At 41.5% G+C, this 22011-nt stretch overlaps 1 protein-coding gene across 4 annotated transcripts in view; it reads left to right on the top strand.

Annotated features, from left to right (window-relative positions):
- Positions 1–22011, top strand: part of ADAM23 (ADAM metallopeptidase domain 23) — a 215733-nt gene that overhangs the window by 147836 nt on the left and 45886 nt on the right. For all 4 annotated transcript variants that reach the window (XM_038748695.1, XM_038748696.1, XM_038748697.1 and 1 more), the window contains exons 11-17: positions 4896–5059; positions 9550–9634; positions 10591–10681; positions 12342–12390; positions 17264–17363; positions 20740–20811; positions 21316–21402. In XM_038748695.1, coding sequence (XP_038604623.1) covers positions 4896–5059; positions 9550–9634; positions 10591–10681; positions 12342–12390; positions 17264–17363; positions 20740–20811; positions 21316–21402 — 648 coding nt within the window. The remainder of the gene's footprint in view (positions 1–4895; positions 5060–9549; positions 9635–10590; positions 10682–12341; positions 12391–17263; positions 17364–20739; positions 20812–21315; positions 21403–22011) is intronic.

Genomic DNA, 22011 nt, shown 5'->3' on the forward strand with positions numbered 1-22011 from the left:
TGGCCTGGGAGTCAGAGGGCCTGGATTCTAATCCTGGCTCTGCCACTGGCCTGCTTTGTGACCTTGGGCAAGTTGCTTAACTTCCCTGTGCCTCAGTTTCTTCAACTGCAAAATGGGGATTCAGTACCCTTCTGCTTAGACTGTGAGCCTTATGTGGGACAGGGACTATATTTGGCATGATTAACTTGTATTTACCCCAGCTCTTAGAACGGTACTTGGCATCTTTCTAGACTGTGAGCCCGTTGTTGGGTGGGGGTTGTCTCTGTTGCTGAATTGTACCTTCCAAGTGCTTAGTACAGTGCTCTGCACACAGTAGGCACTCAATAAGTACGATTAAATGAAGGAATGAACATTGTAAGTGCTTAACATATACCATTAAGAAAACAAATGGCAGAGCCAGCGTTGGCCCCCTGATCCTCTGACTCCCACGCTTCCCACTAAGCCACGCTGCTTCTCAAGTTGGTTAGTCTGACATTTCAGTAATGCTTTGCAGCATTAACCAGAGGCCTCAATTACAATCTCTCGGGGTGCCTTTGGAAGGTCAGAGTGCAGTGGACTTCGGCTTTGCTTGTGTTCAGGGTGGCTGCTCAGATCAGGTCTGCTCGTTAAAATCTATGATCTTCTGTTCACTAAAATATCCTGCGGCCTAGGGGAAAGGATAAGATCCTTTAAGACCGAGGCTATTACTCAGGAGTACTTGAGCACTTCTTGAAAACCAGTGGGAAGTATTTGCTGGGCCTACATTTCTTAAAGTCATCTAGTTTCCCTGATCTTTGGAGGAACTTGGTTGAAAGTGGCTACCCGTGCTCGTTGCTTTTGGAAAGTATTATACAGGAAACCAGGATTCCCAATAATAAAAGTGAATGATGCTTAATGAAACTCATGAATTGTGTCCTTTGTGGAGAGGTGTGATGTCTGGAAAATATTGTGTGTACTTTTTTTGACCAGGCAATGTGTATCTGGTTGTATTCAGCCAGAAGCAAAGTTTTTATAAGAAGCTGGTCAAAGTAGTAAACATGATAATAGTATGTATGAAGCACTGATTGTGTGCAGAGCGCTGCACTAAGTGCTGGGAAAGCATATACAAGTGGGAATTAGACATGGACCCTACCCCTCAAAGGGCTTGCAACCTATGAATAGATGTCGGGGAGAGGATTTGTAATGCAGGTCAAGTATCTTGGGAGACGGTTGTATTATAAAGGGAGCAACAGTGATGATAATCATATCTTCATGATTCACAAACACCTAAAAATTGCCAAGTTGTCAGAACAGTGTGCAGAAAGAAATGGTCACCCACTAGCTGATAATATCTTGCTTAATGTGGAAAACAGTGAATTGAAAGTGTGGCTAATTACAGTGAAACCTATTATAACAAAATCACCATATGCTGAAATATTCAATTGATTAATACACCTAAAAAAATTGAAAAGTCTTAAAATAATCACCCCCCCCCCCCCAATTGTTTTCTTGAATGCTACTATAAAGAAATCTAATGACAGGAAGACTGTCTATCTTTTTATGTGTCAAGCTAAGGTTTATGTGTGCACAAGACAGGTGACTTACCCAAACTCACACAGATATGTGGCGGGGCCAGGATGTCTGCTGTGTGACATTGGGCAAGTCACTTAACTTCTCTGACTAATCTTTGAGCCAGGCACAAACTTTTCACATTGTACTATGCAGCCAGAGGCACACCAACACAGCCAGGGCAGTGTCACTGCAGCCAGGGCCTCATCACTGCAATAGGGCAAAGCCACCACAGCAAAGGCCAAGCCACTGCAGCCTGATTTGTCTTGTTGGATAACGGCAGTGACCACACTTAAGGTCCCCAGGAGTAGCCATGACTATTGGCTTTGAAGCAAACCTGCCACTTCTTCTAAAATAGCCGTGGAAACATCAGCTGAGATTGTGGCACTGCCCAAAGAAGGAGTTTGGAAGGGTTTGGGCCAGGAGGAATAGCAGCAGGTGAGCAGAGTTAGCGGTCAGAGTTGTCTGCTCTGTGACCTTGCACAAGTCACTTCACTTCTCTGGGCCTCGGTTTCCTCAGCCGTAAAATGGGGATTAAGACTGTGAGCCCCATGTGGGACAGGGACTGTGTCCAACCTGATTACCCAGTATCTAACCCAGCACTTAAAACAGTGCTTGGCACAGAGTAAGCCCTTAACAAATGTCATAATTATAATGATCATTATTAGTGGACAGAGGGGAAAGTGAGGCTGAGGAGTTAGGGGGTGTGGCCAAATGAGATTGAGAGAGGGGAGGGGAATGTTGTAGAGTTGACGAGGATCAGTCCATCAATCATATTTACTGAACTCTTCCTGAGGATATGATGGAAAACTAGCGGGAGCTAGATGGCGTTTGTCTTGCTGAAGACAAACTGTACCATCCAAAACTGACTTCTTTCATTCTTTTGAAACCATCCATAAATCACCTAAAATATATAGACTGTGAGCCCCCTTATAGACTATGAGCTCCCTTATAGACTGTGAGCCCCCTTATAGACTGTGAGCCCACTGTTGGGTAGGGACTGTCTCCATATGTTGCCAACTTGTACTTCCCAAGCGCTTAGTACAGTGCTCTGCACACAGTAAGCACTCAATAAATACGATTAATTGATTGATGGATTGAAGTGGTCTCTACCGAAAAAGGTTAAGAATCATCCTTCTAAATATTAGAATGGTCTAGTAACTGTACTCAGTCCCATTTGTTAAACCTGCTAAAACTGAGAGATCTTTCTCTACCTCAACCTTTAACCAGTGGCCACAAATTCTGAATAATCCCAAGCATTGTCCTATAACATCCTTGACTTGAGTTGAGTAATACACTCAAGATCCTCTGCCTTTCTCTGGTGCAGCTGGGTACCACCTCATTATCTTGTATCTACCTCAACACTTAGTACAGCGCTTGGCTCATAGTAAGCCCTTAACAAATACCACAATTATCATTATTATTATTATCATCATTATTATTACTATCCAGTGTGGAAATAGTCACCCTAGACCCCTCTAGTCCTTCAGCATCTGAAACTGACTTCTTTCATTCTTTTGAAACCATCTATAAATCGCCTAAAATATTTCTTTCGTGGCTCCATGGGTGTTTTTGATGATGTTTGTATAAGTGTAAATAGGCCAATAGGTGAAATTCACATTGCCATTCTGACAATCATTTCAAACTTAAACTATGGAGAATTTATAATCTCTGTGACTATACCCCGGCCCCGCCAGTTGTCAGCTGTGTGACTTTGGGCAAGTCACTTCACTTTCTGTGCCTCAGTTACCTCATCTGTAAAATGGGGATTAAGACTGTGAGCCCCCTGAGGGACAACCTGATCACCTTGTAACCTCCCCAGCACTTAGAACAGTGCTTTGCATATAGTAAGCACTTAATAAAATGCCATCATTATTATTGTTAAATTTTTCAATGGCAAAATGCTTTTTACTAGTATTCCATAAGTACAATTGACTTATTGATTGATGTTTGAAACTATTCAAATGAGCGATTCATTGGGATATTTAACGTGGACTAATTCCTCATCTAAAAGATCATAAACATGAAGTCAAATCACCTAACTTTGTTCAGGGCTTAGGGAGAGGGAGACAGGAGCAAATCAGGTCACTATGTCTGTCTTTTCTTTGTGTATTCATTCATTCATTCATTCATTCATTCAGTTGTATTTATTGAGTGCTTACTGTGTGCAGAGCACTGTAGTAAGCGCTTGGAAAGTACAATTCAGCAACAGTGACAATCCCTGCCCACAGTGGGCTCACAGTCTAGAAGGGGCAAGACAGACATCAAAACAAGTAAACAGGCATCAACAGCATCAGTATAAATAAATAGAATTATACATATATTCACATCATTAATAAAATAAATAGAATTATAATTATGTACATATATACACACAAGTGCTGTGGGGCAGGGAGGAGCGAGGAGCAGAGGGAGCGAGTGGAGGCGATGGGGGGGAGCAGAGGAAAAGGGGGGCTTAGTAGGGAAGCTTCGGGGGTGTGTGTGTGTATTTGTGTGTGTGTGTGTGTGTTGTTTCCTTGGGATGTTTCTGGGTCCCTGTGTGAATGACTCAGTTGATGTTTTTGAGCGTCTGTGTAATGTATGTGTCAGTGCCTGACTATTTCAATAAGGAAATAGGGATATATCGTGTGATGGTGATTACACTCGAGCAGTGATTGGGTGGTGGGTTCTGAGATTGTGTGGGATGCGGGTGGATGCCAGTATGGCTATACATATGTGGGTATGTGATTTTTGTGCACGGGGATATGTTTATCCGTGTTCCTGAACTGGGAAAAAAATTAGTCCCCTACACGCGAATCAATGAACAACTGTCAAGCGAGAAGTAGTGACATTTCTTCTGGTCTTTTTAGAAGCAATGCAGCCTTTGGACTTAGAATTATCCCTTCCATCATATCATAGTAGATAAGATTTTGACACTAGAGAATGGTATTTAAAAATGTAATTACCTTTATATCATGATGCATGAAAAAGAACTATTGTCATTCCTGTTGATGGCAGTGTGGTTTGTTCTTTTCTTTCTTAAAACTGACTTCCAAATACGCACCGGCTCATTAATAATTTGTCACAGCATGAACTTGCTCAAAGAGTGTATTACAACATATATCTTGACCACTTGTTTCAAAATACTTTTGGAAGGGTGACTAGCTGATATGAGATTGAACACAATAGAGATACACTATTTCTTCTTGTTTAGAATACAGAGTTGGAAAAGTAGAAGAGATAAACGAATTAACGGGCGTATGATCTTATTATTTTCCCATGTTTCCTTCCTGCTTTATCCCTCCTGTCCTTCCGCTGACTCTGATCGGCTGACTGTGCATGTTTCACCCAGTGTTCTACTCCTGTGCCTGTCCTGTCTTTGCTTCTAGATTTACAAGGAGCACCTGAATACCCGAGTGGTTCTGGTGGCTGTGGAAACGTGGACTGAGAAAGATTATATAGAGATCCGCCATGACCCCGTGCAGATGCTCCATGAATTCTCGAAGTACCGCCAGCGCATCAAACAGCATGCCGATGCTGTGCATTTGCTCTCGTATGTCTCACCTAGCGCATTTGAGCCTGGTTTTGGTCCCTTTCTGCATCCCCAGAGCTATCCGTCTGTCCCAAAGTCACCTGCGTTTAGGCTTACGTTATTTGTAATAACAGTAAAGTAAGAAGAATAATTATAATAATTATGGTACTTGTTAAGCACCTCCTATGTGCCGATCACTGTTCTAAGCACTGGGGTAGATACGAGCTGATCAGATTGGAAACAGTACCTGTCCCACATGGGGCTCACGCTCTTAATCCCCATTTTACAGATGAGGTCACCAAGGCACAGAGAAGTGAAGTGATTTACCCGAGGTCATGAAGCAGACATGTGGCGGAGCCGGGATTAGAACCCCGGTCATTTCATTCATTCATTCAGTCGTATTTATTGAGCGCTTACTGTGTGCAGAGCACTGAACTAAGCGCTTCGGAAGTATAAGTTGGCAACATATAGAGACGGTCCCTACCCAAAAACGGGCTCAAAGTCTAGACGGGGTCCTTCTGACTCGCAGGCCTGGGCTCTATTCACTAAGCCGTGCTGCTTCTCAGAGTATTCGGAGAAGAGTTTCTCTTAAGAGTATTAAGAGAAATGGTTTAAGGACAAAGTAAAACAAAGCATTAGATGAAAACCCAAGAGTCAGTTGCTGAAGATCTAGCGGCACAATCTACTGCTATCAAGGAGCAAAAGCTTTTTCATGCATTCATTCATTCATTCAATTGTATTTATTGAGAACTTACTGTGTGCAGAGCACTGTACTAAGCGCTTGGGAAGTACAAGCTGGCAACAAGTTGGCTTTGTAAGGAAGGAGAGACAGGAGGCAAAAGAGAAAACAGCATCAGGCACTGCAAACATCAAGCATGGCAATACAAGGGGTTTTAGACTGTGAGCCCACTGTTGGGTAGGGACTGTCTCTATATGTTGCCAACTTGTACTTCCCAAGCGCTTAGTACAGTGCTCTGCACACAGTAAGCACTCAATAAATACGATTGAAGGGATTGCTTTTTTGTAGGCCCAGTGTGGTTGTGGGCCCTGCTTTGCTCTTTTCAGCCACACATACTGACACACATACGTGCATTTAACCATCGGGTCTTCTAAAACAAAGAACAACTGCATACTAGTAGTAGTAGGAGTAATAGTAATAGTATTTGGTAAGTGCCTACTGTATGCAAAGTACTGGGACAGACTACATACATGGATAGGCTATTAAGCATGGCCCTTGCTTCTCAAAGGGCTCACCATCTAAGAATAAGGAAGGGATAGGGATTGAGGACTGACACAAGGAAACAATAAAAAGCCGAAAAGATTCATAAGTAGTTAAAAATAAATACCATAGGAACTACAGAAAAGTATGGTTAAATGTGAGCAGTTTTGTAAAATTTCCTAGATTCCATACATTTTCCTATAATAACCCTTTATGGACCTCTTATCCATGAATCTGCTCAAATTCTTGCCAAACATCTTCATTGACCTTCCCTGTGTTGACCGTAGTTCGTGGGCCTTGATAGCGGATGTTTAAATTTACAACTGTAACTTTGTCCAAGCCATGGCCGCGTATACTAGAACCATATGGATAGTGCTATTTCAGCTTTGATTTATTACTCTCTAAGGCTGTTCATTTACAAACATTCATTTCGCGATGCAATCATTCAACTCAGTGGTAAGCCTTATTGAGGTCTTGCAATGGGTGAAGTACCATAGTAAGTATTTGGAAGAACCTACAGAGGTTAATTTAGACACTATCCTGGGCCCACTGATTACTGTTCATCCTAAAAGAGAGAGATAGTCATCCAGGGAGAAAGCAGACAAAGCAACAACTGTAAAAGATAATATTTCCTTCCCTCACCTCCCCTGGACCAGACTCTGACAATATTCTAAATGTAGTGAAAACAGGCTCGTTGCTGTGGTGTCAGACAAGAGCATGGGTTACTAAGGAAACTTAAGAAAAAAATGAAGGGTACAGCCCCTGACATCAAGGAGCTTGTTAATGGGGGAGTCAGGCGGGCACAAATTATATAGAGAAGCAGCATGGCTTAGTGGAGAGAACCCGGGCTTGGGAGTCAGAGGTCATGGGTTCTAATCCCGGCTCTGCCACTTGTCAGCAGTACAACTTTGGACAAGTCACTTAACTTCTCTGTGCCTCAGTTATCTCATCTGTAAAATGGGAATTAAGACTGTGAGCCCCCTGTGGGACAACCTGATTACCTTGGATCTACCCCAGTGCTTAGAACAGTGCTTGGCACATAGTAAGTGCCTAAAAAATACCATTATTATGATTATAACATAGTAAAATGGAAGCAGGAAAAAAGACATAGATACCAATGGTAACTGCAGAAGCCTGGAAAAATGAATATGTAAATGACTACATAAGGAAGAACTATGGGTGGCTGCTGGGGTGAAGTTAATGATGATGGTATTTAAGCACTTACTGTATGTCATGCACTGTTCTAAATGCTAGGGTAGATACAAGGTAATCAGGTTGTCCCACATGGGGCTCACAGTCTTAATCCCCATCTTACAGATGAGGTAACTGAGGCACAGAGAAGTTAAGTGACTTGTCCAAAGTTGTACTGCAGGCAAGTGGCAGAGCCGGGATTAGAACCCATGACCTCTGACTCCCAAGCCCGGGATCTTTCCACTAAGCCATGCTGCTTCTCAGTTGCCTAGAGTGTTCGTGATTTAGCTGTAGAAATACCTCCAGGTGGACGTGAGTTTTAGAAGGCTTTTAATGATAGGGAGTGATGTACCTTGTAAGATTTGAAGGGGGGAAAAGGATTTCCAGCCAGGAGATAGGGCATGATCATTCAATAAATCAGTCATATTTATTGAGTGCTTACTGTGTGCAAAACACTGTGCTAAGTGCTTGGGAGAGTACAATATACCAGAGTGGGTATACATGTTTTTCTGCCCACAGTGAGCTTGCGTTGGGGTAGATAAAGATAATCAGGTTGTCCCATGTGGGGCTCACAGTCTTGATCCCCATTTTACAGATGAGGTATCAGGCACAGAGAAGTTAAGTGACTTGCCCAAGGTCATGCAGCAGGCAAGTGGCAGAGGCGGAATTAGAACCCACATCCTCTGACTCCCAAACCCGTGCTCTTTCCACTAAGCCACACTGCTTCTTTATGTAATATGCATAGAGATATACAATCACCATTAAGAGCCTTGTGGGCAGGTGATGTGTCTACCAACTTTGGTGTATTGTACTCTCCCATTCATTCAATCGTATTTATTGAGCGCTTACCATGTGCAGAGCACTGTACTAAGCACTTGGGAAGTACAAGTTGGCAACATATAGAGATGGTCCCTACCCAACAGCAGGCTCACAGTCTAGAAGGGGGAGGTGCTTAGTACAGTGTGCTGCACACAGTTAGCACTCAATAAATATGGTTGATTGGTCAGTGTTGTTGCTGTGAGATTGTTATCATGAAAGCACTTTGGGAAAATAAAAGCACTAGAAACATTTAAGGTAAAATTTCAAATGACTTTATGAAACAGTCCAGTATAATTACCCCCATTTTACAGATGAGGAGAGTAAGATGTAATCAGTGAATCAGTGTTATTTATCGAGTACTTGCTGTGTGCAGAGCACTGTACCATTTGGGAAAGTATTATACAACAGAGTTGGTAGACACACTCCCTGCCTGCAGTGAGCTCAACCCATGACTACAAAGCAGAGGTAAGACTTTGCAGTCTGTTGCTCAGCCACAGACTCCACATTTCCCTGGATTCTGTTCACCAGTCTTGGCTTAGCCCACTGACTTCCTGAAATGGACGACCTTGCGTTTGACCGATTTATAGAGGAAAGCAAACACTTAGTTCCGTGACCGGCTATTCAGCCCAGATCTTGGTGTGAAATGCATAAGACTGCCAGTTGAATTATGTATTTTCATTTAAGGTAATCAATTACTATTCTGTATTTGCCCTTGTCATTCCTACTAATTACATAATTGCACCTTGAAGTATATTTGACAGAGTAAACCATTTACGTGCTGAATAGTGATGCTCTTTTTCAAAGACACATTATTGACTCCCCTGTCTAGAACAAGAGGGAAAATATGTGAGATTAAAATACCCTAGATAGTTCACTAATTGCATGATTACAAGGTTCAGCTTAAGGTGTGAGTTGATAGAGGTTCTTTCTATTCAGGATGGCGTTATTTAATAATACCATATATCTGTAGTGCATTTTTATTTTTTCAGAGAGCTTTCTCATTGATTAGCTCATTTTGTCCTCACAACATCCCTGTGAGGTTGAGGTGGGGGGTGGATTTTATTATTCCCACTGTAAGGAAATGGCCCAAAGGGGTGAAGTGACTCACCCAAGGTCTCCTCTCCTTTAGCAGTGAATAATAGTTTTCTTTGAAAACGTGTTTTTGGATGAAAGGCAATAAAATTAAGAGTTTTTTCATGGGGGACTAAGTAAAGGAGATTTAGACTTTTTGTCCATTTTACTGACTAACTTTTCTTAATGGTAACTTTTGCACTTTCCTCAGGAGCGTGACATTCCACTATAAGAGAAGCAGTTTGAGTTACTTTGGAGGTGTCTGTTCTCGGACCAGGGGAGTTGGAGTCAATGAGGTAACTTTTCAATCATCTATGTGTTAAATGTTTAGTTGAATCCAGAACTGGTTGGCCTGGCTTTTCATGTCCCACTTCGTGTACACACATGTCACACACTGCTTTGTTATTTGGGGGTGATGACGACAGTATAAAAAACATAAAATCACTGCCTGTATCTACAGCAAGTCCCAAGGCAAATCTAGGTTGAGGAAAGAATCAGTTTCCATGTTATATTTATTTCCCACTATACTTAAGTAAAACCTAGATTTGTAAACTTGCCTGGATTTTCGTTTGGGACCAAAGAATAGAATCTTCAATTTTAGTTGTTTTTCCAGTCCTTGTAGGACTGGTATTCAATCATGTGTCTTTCTCACAGACAAGGATCTGTTGATCAGGGCCAATTCAAATTCAGTGTGTTTTGTAGTATACATATAAATTATGTGTTTTATTTCAATATGTTTTTATACCCATCTTACCTGCAGGACGCTTTCAACCCAATGATTCTCTATTTCAAATACACTTGCTTCTTAGTAAAATCCCATCATAAATAGGTCTAAATAAGAGTTTTAAATTTGTCATTTCACTCTACAGAAGACATAGGCCCCAGATAGCTCTCTTATGATGAAATTTTCCAGGAGCGTGATATCCTTGTGGTCCATTGGAAATCGATCCAATCTTGGTTTGAGCAGAGTAAGAAACCAGTGTGTATAAAGCTTAGCCAGTCTATTTGGCATTTCCACATGAAAACTTGAAGTGCAGAGATCACCTCACTAGATGTGAGGAATGGTCAGCTACTTTGTCCCCAGTGATGCGGTGTAGATTTTAAATGCAAATATAGATCACTGCGTATCTGGTACCGTAATATCCATATAAGACTGGGAAATGAAATGAGGTGGTAATGTAAGTAACAATAACTAGCTCTGTGCACTCTCTCAATTGTTTTCCCCATACACCTTCTTAATCTCTAAAAACAGTATGGTCTTCCAATGGCAGTGGCTCAAGAATTATCCCAGAGTCTGGCTCAAAACCTTGGGATTCAGTGGGAGCCATCAAGTCGAAAGCCAAGTATGTACATTGAATCTTCTTTGCTTTTAAATGCTATTCTTTGCGAACAATAGCTGCATAAAATACGATGGTGATTTCTCTTTAACTTCGGGTCATTTTTGGTCTTCTAATTGCAGGGAATTTTTTTATGGTATTCGGTAAGTGCTGAATGTGTGCCAGTAAGTATTGTATAGTACTCTCCCTGGCACTTAATACAGTGCTCTGCACACAGTAAGCACTCAATAAATATGATTGATTGCCAGGCACTGGAGTAAGTGCTGGAGTAGATACGAGATAATCAGGTTGGACACAGTCCATGTCCTACTTGGGGCTCACATCTTTAATCCCCATTTTACAGATCATTTAATTGAGGCAGGCACAGATAATTATTTTATAAATTAGGCAAAGTCAAGTAAGTCGATCTCAAGGAGTCCATAACATGCTTATTTCTAAGTGATCACTCTCCAGATCAAACCTACAGAGTTATCCCTAACCTATGAAAAGGTTTCCTTCATACCGATGTTTTTAGATTAACACCTCTTTCATGCCCTATAGAGCAGACATTAAAAACATCTACATTTTCTTCTCCCAGTACAGTTGCCAAATAGAAATACTTTGAATGTATATGTTCTTTGAGCTGCATTCGAGAGAGAGGGTACATGAGCTTTTTATTTTCAAGGACCACTTGACTCACTTAATGGTTCTGTTATACATTAAGCGATGCAGTTGAATTGCAGAAGAATTGCTTGCAAAATGGAGGGAATTAGAGTGTGTTTCAGCATCCTTTTTTGGTCTAATCTAGAACTATTCCCACTCCAATTGATTGGTAAAATTAAAACTTTATTCTCTGGGGCCCGATTCATAAACTGAGGAGTGATAAGTGTATATTGTGTCCCAACCAATAGGGAAAACATGTGACCTCATGGAAGAAGCACAGTCCAGGGAGTCTCAGGACTTGGGTTCTAATCCCAGCTCTGCCACTTGCCAGCTGTGTGACTTTGAGCAAATCACTTAACTTCTCTGTGCCTCACTTCCCTCATCTGCAAAATGGGGATTCAATTTCTGTTCTCTTTACTTCTTCAACTGTCAGCCCCATGGGGGACAGGGACTGTGTCTCACCTCATTATCTTGTTTCTACCGCAGAGCTTAGTTCAGAGTTTGGCCCACAGTAAGCATTTAACAAATGCTACTATTATTATTATCGTTAGTAGTAATAGTAGTAGTAGTAGTAGTAGTAGTAGTGGTGTTGTTATTCTAAATGTAGTGGTGTTGTTATTCTAAATGTAGTTGGTGATAGTTGAACTGTAGATTGTCCTTTAGGGTGGTAGATAGGGAAAAACTATGACTGGGAATGATAAAACCAGCAACTTAGTTAATTTTTTTATGTTTTTTTGGTAAATGCTTACTATGTGCCAGACATTATATGAAGTGCTGGGGTAGATACAAGCTAATTAGGTTGAACACAGTTCACGTCCCATAGGAGCTCACAGTCTTAATCCCCGTTTTTCAGATGAAATAACTGAGTCACAAAGAAGTTAAGTGATTCGGCCAGGGTCACACAGCAGACAAGTGGCAAAGTTTCATGTCCTTCATAAATAAACTACCTTGCTTATTATGGAAAAGATGACATGTTTCTCCTTTCTCTTTTCTCTCTTCCTCCCTTTGATTCTCACCTGACCAGAATGTGACTGCACAGAATCCTGGGGTGGATGCATCATGGAGGAAACAGGGTAATACTCTATGAATCTGTTCCTCAGTATTTTGGAGGGGGAATCAAACACCACCTGATTTTTTGGTTTGTTTCATTGCCCTTTGCTTTAAATGGAAAAACTTTTCTCCTCCTATTGCTAAGAACAAACTGCAGCAACGGCACAGAAAGTACATAAAGGATGGCACAAAGTACGGTTTGAATCTCTGCCTAAGTAGAAACCAAAAGTGGATAATGATGGTATTTGTTAAGCGCTTACTATGTGCAAAGCACTGTTCTAAGCGCTGAAGCACTGTTCTAAGTGCTGATGGTCAGGATAGATTGTTAGGAATACATATAATACGTTTGCAGCCATTGCTTTGCGGAAAATAAAATATATGAGCATAAGTAAGGCATTTTCCAGCAAGATTTTTTTTTCAATTTCACTGCAATTTCAGCCCCCTGATTCATTTGGTTAGTTTTAGCTTTTACATTAAGTAGAACTTATTAAGATGCCTTTCGAGTGAAAACATAAAAACACAAAACCATACATAATCTCCCCTTGGTCAGCTCTTCTGGAAAACGTTTTAGAGTAGCAATTTGGACCAAATGGTGTCTTGTCTGATAAATCCACGTCACACTAAAATACCTAATAAATTTCTACTTTTATTTTAAAATGGGAGTTGTGGTTGATAGAAGTAAGCTATAGTCCACTCTTTATAATAGTCTTCAGAAGGAGAATTCCAACGGTCTTTAGGTTCAATAAAATAATTATTTTTTAGTAGATTTCAGCTGGGTCTGCAGATATCCTGGGAAGCAGTGTTGCCTAGTGGATAGAGAATGGGCCTGGACCTAGGCTCTAATCTTGCTCCTCCACTGCCTCAGTGCTTAGAACAGTGCTTGGCACATAGTAAGCGCTTAACAAGTACCATAATAATAATTATTAATTATTAGTACCATAATTATTATTAATTATTATTTATTGACTCCCAGTCTTTTTTTCTTTCAACTAGGGCATTCATCATCAGGTACAGCTCCTTATTTATTTGGGAATCTGCTTAACCATTGCCTGAAGTATTGGCAACTCTGTAAGCCCCCTTGAAGGCAGGGATCCTATCTACCAACTCTTCTGCATTGCGATAATAATGATAATAATAATAATGGTATTTGCTAAGCACTTACTATATGCCAAGTACTGTTCTGCCCAAGCGCTTATTAAAGTGCTCCTCATATAGCAAGCGCTCGATCAATATTATCGATTGATTTCTCCCTTCTCCCGCTTGCCAGCTTGTCTTTGTGGATTCTGGAAACTGATTTCCCTGAAACTCCCACAGGATGGAAGCAGGTTGTGGGGTGAGGGTGAGAGCGAGAAAAGCCATAAATGCTCCCTGGGCTCACAAGCTCCCAGAAACAGGCTTTGAGCGAGATTGGTGATAAGTGCCTCAGAAATATCAGACAGTATCTAATAGGGAATTCTCTATTGAGTTAACTTGATGCTGAAAGGTAGATTTGCCCCTTGCAGTTTCAGGCTGAAAAAAACCCCTTTTCCACAGGAACTGCTTTAAAGAACCCTTTGCCACAGGCAGATGCAGCTTTTGCATAGGTAGTTGTTATTTAGAAGGTGTCAGTGGAAATCAGTGGTGCCATCAATGTGTGTTCAAAAGACTCTTAGTAGGTCTATGTACAATAATAAAATAGCCCTGCAAATGCTTTTACAGTCAATATGCTTTATTTTAATAGGTCACACATCCAATATTTTAGGTGTTATTCTCTCTTGATTAACCTGTTCAAAGCTAATTAGGTCCCCATTTGTTGCATCTTTCCTCTAAATACACAGTCAGAGTAACTGTTTATTCCGAATAAATTACTGTTTTTTGTCTTGCCTACTTATTAGAATGAGCCTATTAAATTAACCATAGCCCACCAATCTCAACTCCTTCGAATTCCTATTACAAATTCTTAGAGGCACACCAACCATCAAAACTGGTATGTGTTAATAATTGCGATCCCAAATAATTTGACAATAGTTATATCATTACAGTGTGTGACCAGGGAGAACTTCATCTTGTACTTCAAATAGTGGGAGACAGACTCTGAATTTTTCAGCTTTCAGATTTCCTTTCTTTGTAGTTTTTTTTAAACTGATGCACATGCACACATCCTTTTATCTCATGGAGATTTTTCCCATACTGAGTAGATCTGTGTGAACAGCACTGTATTATGCAGTTGGGAGGTGGAAGAGATGATCCCTGCCGGAAGTTCATTGGATTACATCCGTTTTAAATAAATCTATAAATGGTCTGGAAATTCACTGACTCAGTAATTTCATCAGTCTAGAATAGTCACCAATTTAATCAGCTCATATATCTTGAAACAACCACCCATTGAATTTGTAATAGATAAGATTCCATAATAGAATCATGGGGCTGGAAAGAACTTTATGAATTGTTCTAGCCAGTCATTTGGCTAAAACAGTGGTTCAGGCAGAACTACATGAAAACAATTCAAGCCAGAAAGTAATTTCTTCTAGATTTAAAGATACAGACCCTCACAACCCTCAGAGTTATGGCCAAAGTCTTGAAATTACATTTTCTAATGACTATTGAATAGTCTGCAAGACACCACACACTCCTGGGTCCCTCTCCCTTGCTCCTATTTCCTCTTCCTCGTCACCCTCCCTCCCCCATTTCCTCTTCCTTCTCTCTTTCTCCTTCCTCCTAATTCTTTCCCTTTTCCTGCTCTCTCTTCCTTTCCTTTCCCCCCTTCCTCTCCCTCTCCCTTTCTTTACTGTTCTCATATTATATTTTAATCTAAAATCAGAACATTTCATTCATTCAGTCAGTCATATTTATTGAGCACTTACTGTGTGCAGAGTACTGTACTAAGCTCTAGGAAAGTACATTTCGGCAACAGCTAGAGACAATCCCTAGCCAACAACGGGCTCACAGTCTAGAAGGGGGAGACAGACAACAAAACAAAACAAGTAGACAGGTGTCAATAGCATCAATATAAATAAATAGAATTATAGATATAGATATATATATATACACATCATCATCATCATCAATTGTATTTATTGAGTGCTTACTGTGTGCAGAGCACTGTACTTAGCGCTTGGGAAGTACAAGTTGGCAACACATAAAGACAGTCCCTACCCAACACTGGGCTCACAGTCTAAAAGAGGGAGACAGAGAACAAAACCAAACATATTAACAAAATAAAATAAATAGAATAGATATGTACAAGTAAAATAAATAAATAAATAAATAGGGTAATAAATATGTACAAACATATATACATATATACAGGTGCTGTGGGGAAGGGAAGGAGGTAAGATGGGGGGGATGGAGAGGGGGATAAGGTGGAGAGGAAGGAAGGGGCTCAGTCTGGGAAGGCCTTCTGGAGTAGGTGAGCTCTCAGTAGGGCTGAGAATAGAGTAGAATAATCTTGGATTCAAAATTAATTTCATCTAGATCATACTGTTTCTCCTGACCCACCATGCTCTTTCCTAGAGACTATTGAAATTCACCATTATAATAATAATTGCAGTATTTGTTAAACACTTATTATGTGCCTGGCATCTACTAAGTGCCAGAGTGGATACAAGTATGGGGCTCACAGTCCTACAGATGAGGTAACTGAGACCCAGAGGAAGTCAAGTGACTTGCCCAAGGTCACTTAGTAGAAAAGTGGTGGAGCCGGGATTAGAACCAAGGTCCTTCCCACTCCCAGGCCAGAGCTCTATCCACTAGGCCACTCTGCTTCCCCATTCTTCACTAGATTGTAAGCTCTTTTTGGGCAGGGACTGTATCTACCAACTCGTATTGTAGTCTCCTAAGTGCTTAGTCCAGTGCTCTGCACACAGTAAGTACTCAATAAATACCACTGATTGATTGATTGATCGATTGATTCGTGCTGCTCATCCCCAAAGCCAAGTCCTCAATCGCCGGAACCCACTTTCCCAGATTTGTTTCCTTCCTCTGACTAAAGCCCATACTCCAAAACAGCCCAAACATTCAACCTGTCCCGCTCCTGATTTCCAAACGAAGGTGTAAGGCTGGGGAAGGAACTCTCCTCCAATGACATCTGACCAAGCACAATAGCTGTTAAAAATTAGTTAGAAATTTGGAATCTGTGTATTTTGATCGTCCTCCTCGTTAAGGTCATTACTACAAGGGATCTTCCAGTAATAATAATATTCATTATGGTGCTTGCTAAATGCTTACTATGTGCCAGGCACCACACTGAGCGCTGGGGTGGATACAAGCAAATCAGGGTGGACCCAGTCCCTGCCCCATGTGGGGCTCACAGTCTCAATCCCCATTTTCCAGATGAGGTAACTGAGGCCCAGAGAAATCATCAATTGTATTTATTGAGCGCTTACTGTGTGAAGAGCACTGTACTAAGCGCTTGGGAAGTACAAGTTGGCAACATATAGAGACAGTCCCTACCCAACAGTGGGCTCACAGTCTAAAAGGGGGAGAGAAATTAAGTGAAATGAAATGAGAAATGAAATGAAATGAGAAATGAAAAGAGAAATGAAGTGACTTACGCAGAGAAATGAAGTGACTTGCCCAAAGCCACAAAGTGGCAGAGCTGGGATTAGAACCCATGACCTGACTCCCAGTCTCGTGCCCTATCCACTGTATACCATGCTGCTTCTCTCATATATTAGCTCTTATGTTCCATCATAGATTCTGAATGTACCAGGCCTCGATTTTTCTTTCAAAATTTAGATTGCTTCAACTCCCTTTGCTTGGTAGTTTGGAATCAAGTTATGTGCAATACTCAGAGTGGATCATTTACACTAATACCCGAGACAGAAATGATACTCAGAGTCGTAAGTGCTTTTAATTGTCTTCTACGATGGCTAACTTTGGTGACTTATTTGGCCAACTGAATCTTTGTCCCTCTAGGGTATCCCATTCCAGAAAATTCTCAAAATGCAGTATTGCTGAGTATAAAGAGTTTTTATTGAGAGGAGGAGGTGCCTGTCTTTTTAACAGGCCAACAAAGGTAAGTGAATTTAGTTGATCTTGTCATTGTCTTCATCCTGTGGATTCATCCAACCCAGAAGTTGGAAACGAGTCAGGAAAGGCAATCAGTGAACCAAGGAGACTGGCATTCAGCAGCTGGTAGGTTCACAGTATCAGATATTCTAGGGCTAAAAAAGTGAAGCACAATAGGCTTAGCTCAGAGCCCCAGCTTTCTGAATCTCCAGTTCCTTGGTTCATTGCTTGTATAAATAATGGTAGTAGTATTTATTGAGTGCCCTACTGGGACAGTGCACTGTACTTCCCGCTTGGGACATAGAGATTCATCACCACCAATGGTATTTATTGAGCACGTAACTGTGTGCAGAACACTGTACTAAACACTTGGGAGAGTCCAGAATTGGTCAAAATGCTCCCTGCCCTCATGCCAGCTGGGGAGAGTGGGTGGAAAGAGTAGATGGGTAAAATGGGCCCAGGTGATGGAGCATCTCAAAGTCAAAGTAAGGAGTTTTTGTTTGACGGAAGGGATATGATGTGAAATGGGGAAGCAGTGGAAGTTTTTGAGGAGAGGAAAGTTGTGGGCCAAGTGATGCTTCAGGAAAATGATTCATGCAGCAGATTGTTGTGTAATAATAATAACAATAACTGTGGTATTGGTTAAGCACTTACAATGTGCCAAGCACTTTCTAAGCACTGGGGTAGATACAAGATTATCAGGTCCCACATGGAGCTCAAAGTAGGAGGGAGAACACATAGTGAACCCCCATTTTACAGATGAGGGAACTGAGGCCCAGAGAAGTTAAGTGACTTGCCCAAGGCCACACAGCAGGCAAGTGGTGGAGACAGAATTAGAACTCGGGTCCTCCGAATCTCAGGCCTCAGCTCTTTCTGCTAGACTGCGGTGCTTCACAATATAGACTGGAACAGGAGAGGATTGAGGCTGGGAGGCCAGCGATGAGGCTAAAGTATGGTACTTCAGGCTAACATGGAATTTCTAGTTTAGTGATGCTGCACTTCGCATCTCCTAAGTTTAATGTCTGGCTGTGGGCGCTTTGGTTTCTTGTCTGAAGGAAAAGATGTTTGTCTTTGACCAGCCCCGTGGACAAAGCCACCCCTCTTTGAAATCTCCCTTGCGGCTCCTTGCCAATCTGTTGGCATATTTGCATTTGGACATCATCGGTCTTCCCAAACTTCTTAGTCCCAAGATCTGGTCAGGCATAGGGCCTAGAGGTGGTTGTGGAGATTCTTCTTTACAGGTATGTGTCCTTTGCTCTGCATTTAGAGTTAAGCCAGGAGTTTTCCATTGAAATTGTAAAGGATTGTACAGTCAGAAACAGACAAGCATTAAACGCATACCCATAAATCATAATTTTCAAAACTACTTCTAAAGCATTAAAAAATTTCTCTGTAAGAAAGTCAAATATAGGTTATGACTGTACAAAATAATTAATACTCTTTTGCGAATGCAAAGAGCAAAGGAATCATGTTAGCATTAAAAGGACTTCTGTGGAGAGCTGACAAAATAATTTATCACCCTACCAGTAATTAAGTGATTTTATTGCTCCTAGGGGATGCTGGTTTGATCCCTGTCGTCAGCACAAAATCACCAAGAGTATAAAAGAATTTGTCAGAGGAATTTTTAAATGACCTTGAATCGTTTAAGCTAGGCTTCTACCATGCTGTCTCTTTAGACCTTCATGGACATTTTTGTAGAAGAAAACCCCGATAAATCATATTGCAAGGAATGGAAAAACACCAAAGGATGGAATAACAAATGAACAATGATATTTTCCATGTCAGTAAATCAGTAGCATTTAGTGAGTTCCTGTTGTGTGCCCGAGAGAGTAAAATAGAATTAATAGGCATGGTCCTTTCCTTTGAGGAGCTTGCAATCTAGCAGGGAAGACAGGCACTAAAATGAATTACAGGTAGGAGAAAGCAGTAGAATTTAAAGATACTTTAAGTCCTACAGGACTGGGTATGTGCGTGTAAGTGCCCAATTGCTTGGGTGTAATGGAATCAATCAGTGGTATTTATTGAGCGCTTACTGTGTGCAGAGCCTTCATTCATCCATTCAGTCGTATTCATTGAGTTCTTACTGTGTGCAGAGCATTGTTCTAAACGCTTGGGAAAGTACAATGCAAAAGAGTCAGCAGACGCAATACCTGCCCACAAGGAGCTTACAGTCTACAGGGAGTGTTGCAGTGGCAGTGAGTGAGGATAGAGGGTAGGGGGATGAGAGAGAAAAATCAAGGCAGGCCTCCTGTAAAAGATGTGTCCTCATCTGTAAAATGGAGATTAAGACCGTGAGCCCCATGTGGGACAGAGACTGTGTCCAACCTGATTGCCTTGTATCTACCCCAGCGCTTAGAACAGTGCTTGATCTATAGTAAGCACTTAACAAATACCATCATTATCATCATGTGATCCCAGAAGGGCTATGAAGATAGAGAAAGCAGTGAGCTGCCAGATGTGAAAGTGGAGGGCATTCCAGCGAGAAGGAAGGGTGAGAGCAAGATAGAGGGGGAGAAACCAGGACGAGGCCCAGTGAATGAGATTGGCGTGAGATGGGCGAGCCGGAGTGGAGTGGGAGAACAGTGAGGATGAACTGAAGGGAGAGAGCTGAATGAGTGTCTTAGAGGTGGGGACAAAAGATTCTGTTGGATTCAGAGATGGATGAATAGGTCACCATTGGAAGTTTGGGAAGAATGGGGAGCCAAATGCAGAATGGTTTCCGGAGTTGAGTTGAGAGAGACTCGAGGCAGTTTGTCAACTAAATGGGCAGTTTGCCAACCCTATGGCTTACTGAAGAAAAGGTTGCTTTTCAGCGAGATTTCTGGAGTTTGTATGTATTGATCGTTCATCTCACATTCATTGGTGAATTGAATGGATCGATGTACATGGAAGCTAGTCAGCAAAGAGCCTACCTCCTGGTTCCTTATTAGCAATAGGTTTTAGTTCCTCTAGTAAATGTAAATGAATCCCCCCCTGTAGACTGTAGGCTCCTTGTGGTGAGGGAATGTGCCCACCAACTCTCTTGTATATACTTTCCCAAGCCCTTACAGTAAGTGCTCAATAAAATACCACTGATTGATTGATGGATCAGTCCATTTACACCAATCCTTAGAAAGCTTGTCTCTATATAAAATAGCTAGAATCCCAGAGAGGAACCCTAAGCCCAAGAATTCATGGTGCTAGTCATTGTCCATGTTGCCAAAATGTTGACAACAGCTCAAAAACCCCTATGGTAATGGACAAGAACAGAGTATAAGGTGATATATGAAGTAACTGAGAAACAGGCCTGACTGCTGATGTTATTTATTGCCATGGACCCAGAGTTCTTTGTGTAAGCATTTTCTTTACATTTTAAGCAGATATGTCTTTTCTTTGTCTCTTAGTTATTTGAAACTACTGAATGTGGCAATGGCTATGTGGAAGCAGGAGAAGAATGCGATTGTGGTTTCCATGTGGTAAGCTTGAGGTCTTTTAAAATTTCTTAATCCTCCAAACATTTGACCAGTAAATGTAGAATAGGCAGAAGGTTGGCCTTGTTAAGTTTCCCAGATCTTCTCCCCTTTTTTTGGTCATCCCTTTCTTCAGAGCTGTTCACTTCCTTCAAACACAGTTTAAATATTTAGTTCACTCATAACCCTCAACTGTTTCATCGAATAAGTGTGAAAACCTTACTTGGTTCTTCCAATTCATTTTCTTCTCCAAGAATACTCTGTTTAGGTGGTAACCCTTCTCATGCATTATCAGCAATAGGGGCACTGAAGTCATGCAATCAGTAGTATTTATCGAGCACCTACTGTGAGCCCAACACTGTGCTTTGAGCTTAAGAGAATAGAGTCGATCAGTAGACGTGATCCCTGCCCTCAAGGGACTTCCCCTCTAACTTACATTTTTACAGTGTGTAAAGATGAATGACCTCGAGTGAAAGGTTCTTGATCCCTGAAATATGATGTTTTCTCTAGGAATGCAATGGAGATTGCTGCAAGAAATGCTCACTGTCCAACGGAGCTCACTGCAGCGATGGGCCCTGCTGTAACACATCCTGTCTTGTGAGTTACTTGAACACAATGGTCCATTTTTTTAACCTAACTTCTTCAGATGAGTGGCGTAACCCCAGGCCGATCGACCTGTCAGGGGGAAGTGATCAAGGTGAACACAGTCTAGAACTTTTTGTTTTTTAACCCATTTACTTTACTGCCTTGAACTTATTTTTCCTAAATGGCAGACTGGCACAACTTGTCGTCACGAAACAGCAGCAGAGACCTCAGCAGTAGCAGAAGCCACTGTGTCCTCACCCGTTTAGTAAATAATAATGATGGTATTTGTTAAGCGCTCACTGTGTGCCAAGCACTGTTCTAAGTACTGGGGAGGATACAAGGTGATCAGGTTGTCCCATGTAGGGCTCACAGTCTTAAACCTCATTTTACAGCTGAGGTACCTGAGGCACAGAGAAGTGAAGTGACTTGGCCAAGGTCACACAGCAGGCACGTGGCAGAGCTGGGATTGGAACCCATGACCTCTCACTCCCCAGCCTGTGCTCTTTCCACTAAGCCATACTGTTCAATCAGTCAATGCCATTTATTAATAATTATGGTATTTGTTAAGTGCCTACTATGTGCCATGTGCTGTACTAAGCCCTGGGGTGGAGACAAGCAAAT

Source organism: Tachyglossus aculeatus, chromosome 7 (genome assembly GCF_015852505.1).
Source record: "Tachyglossus aculeatus isolate mTacAcu1 chromosome 7, mTacAcu1.pri, whole genome shotgun sequence".
NCBI lineage: Eukaryota > Metazoa > Chordata > Mammalia > Monotremata > Tachyglossidae > Tachyglossus > Tachyglossus aculeatus.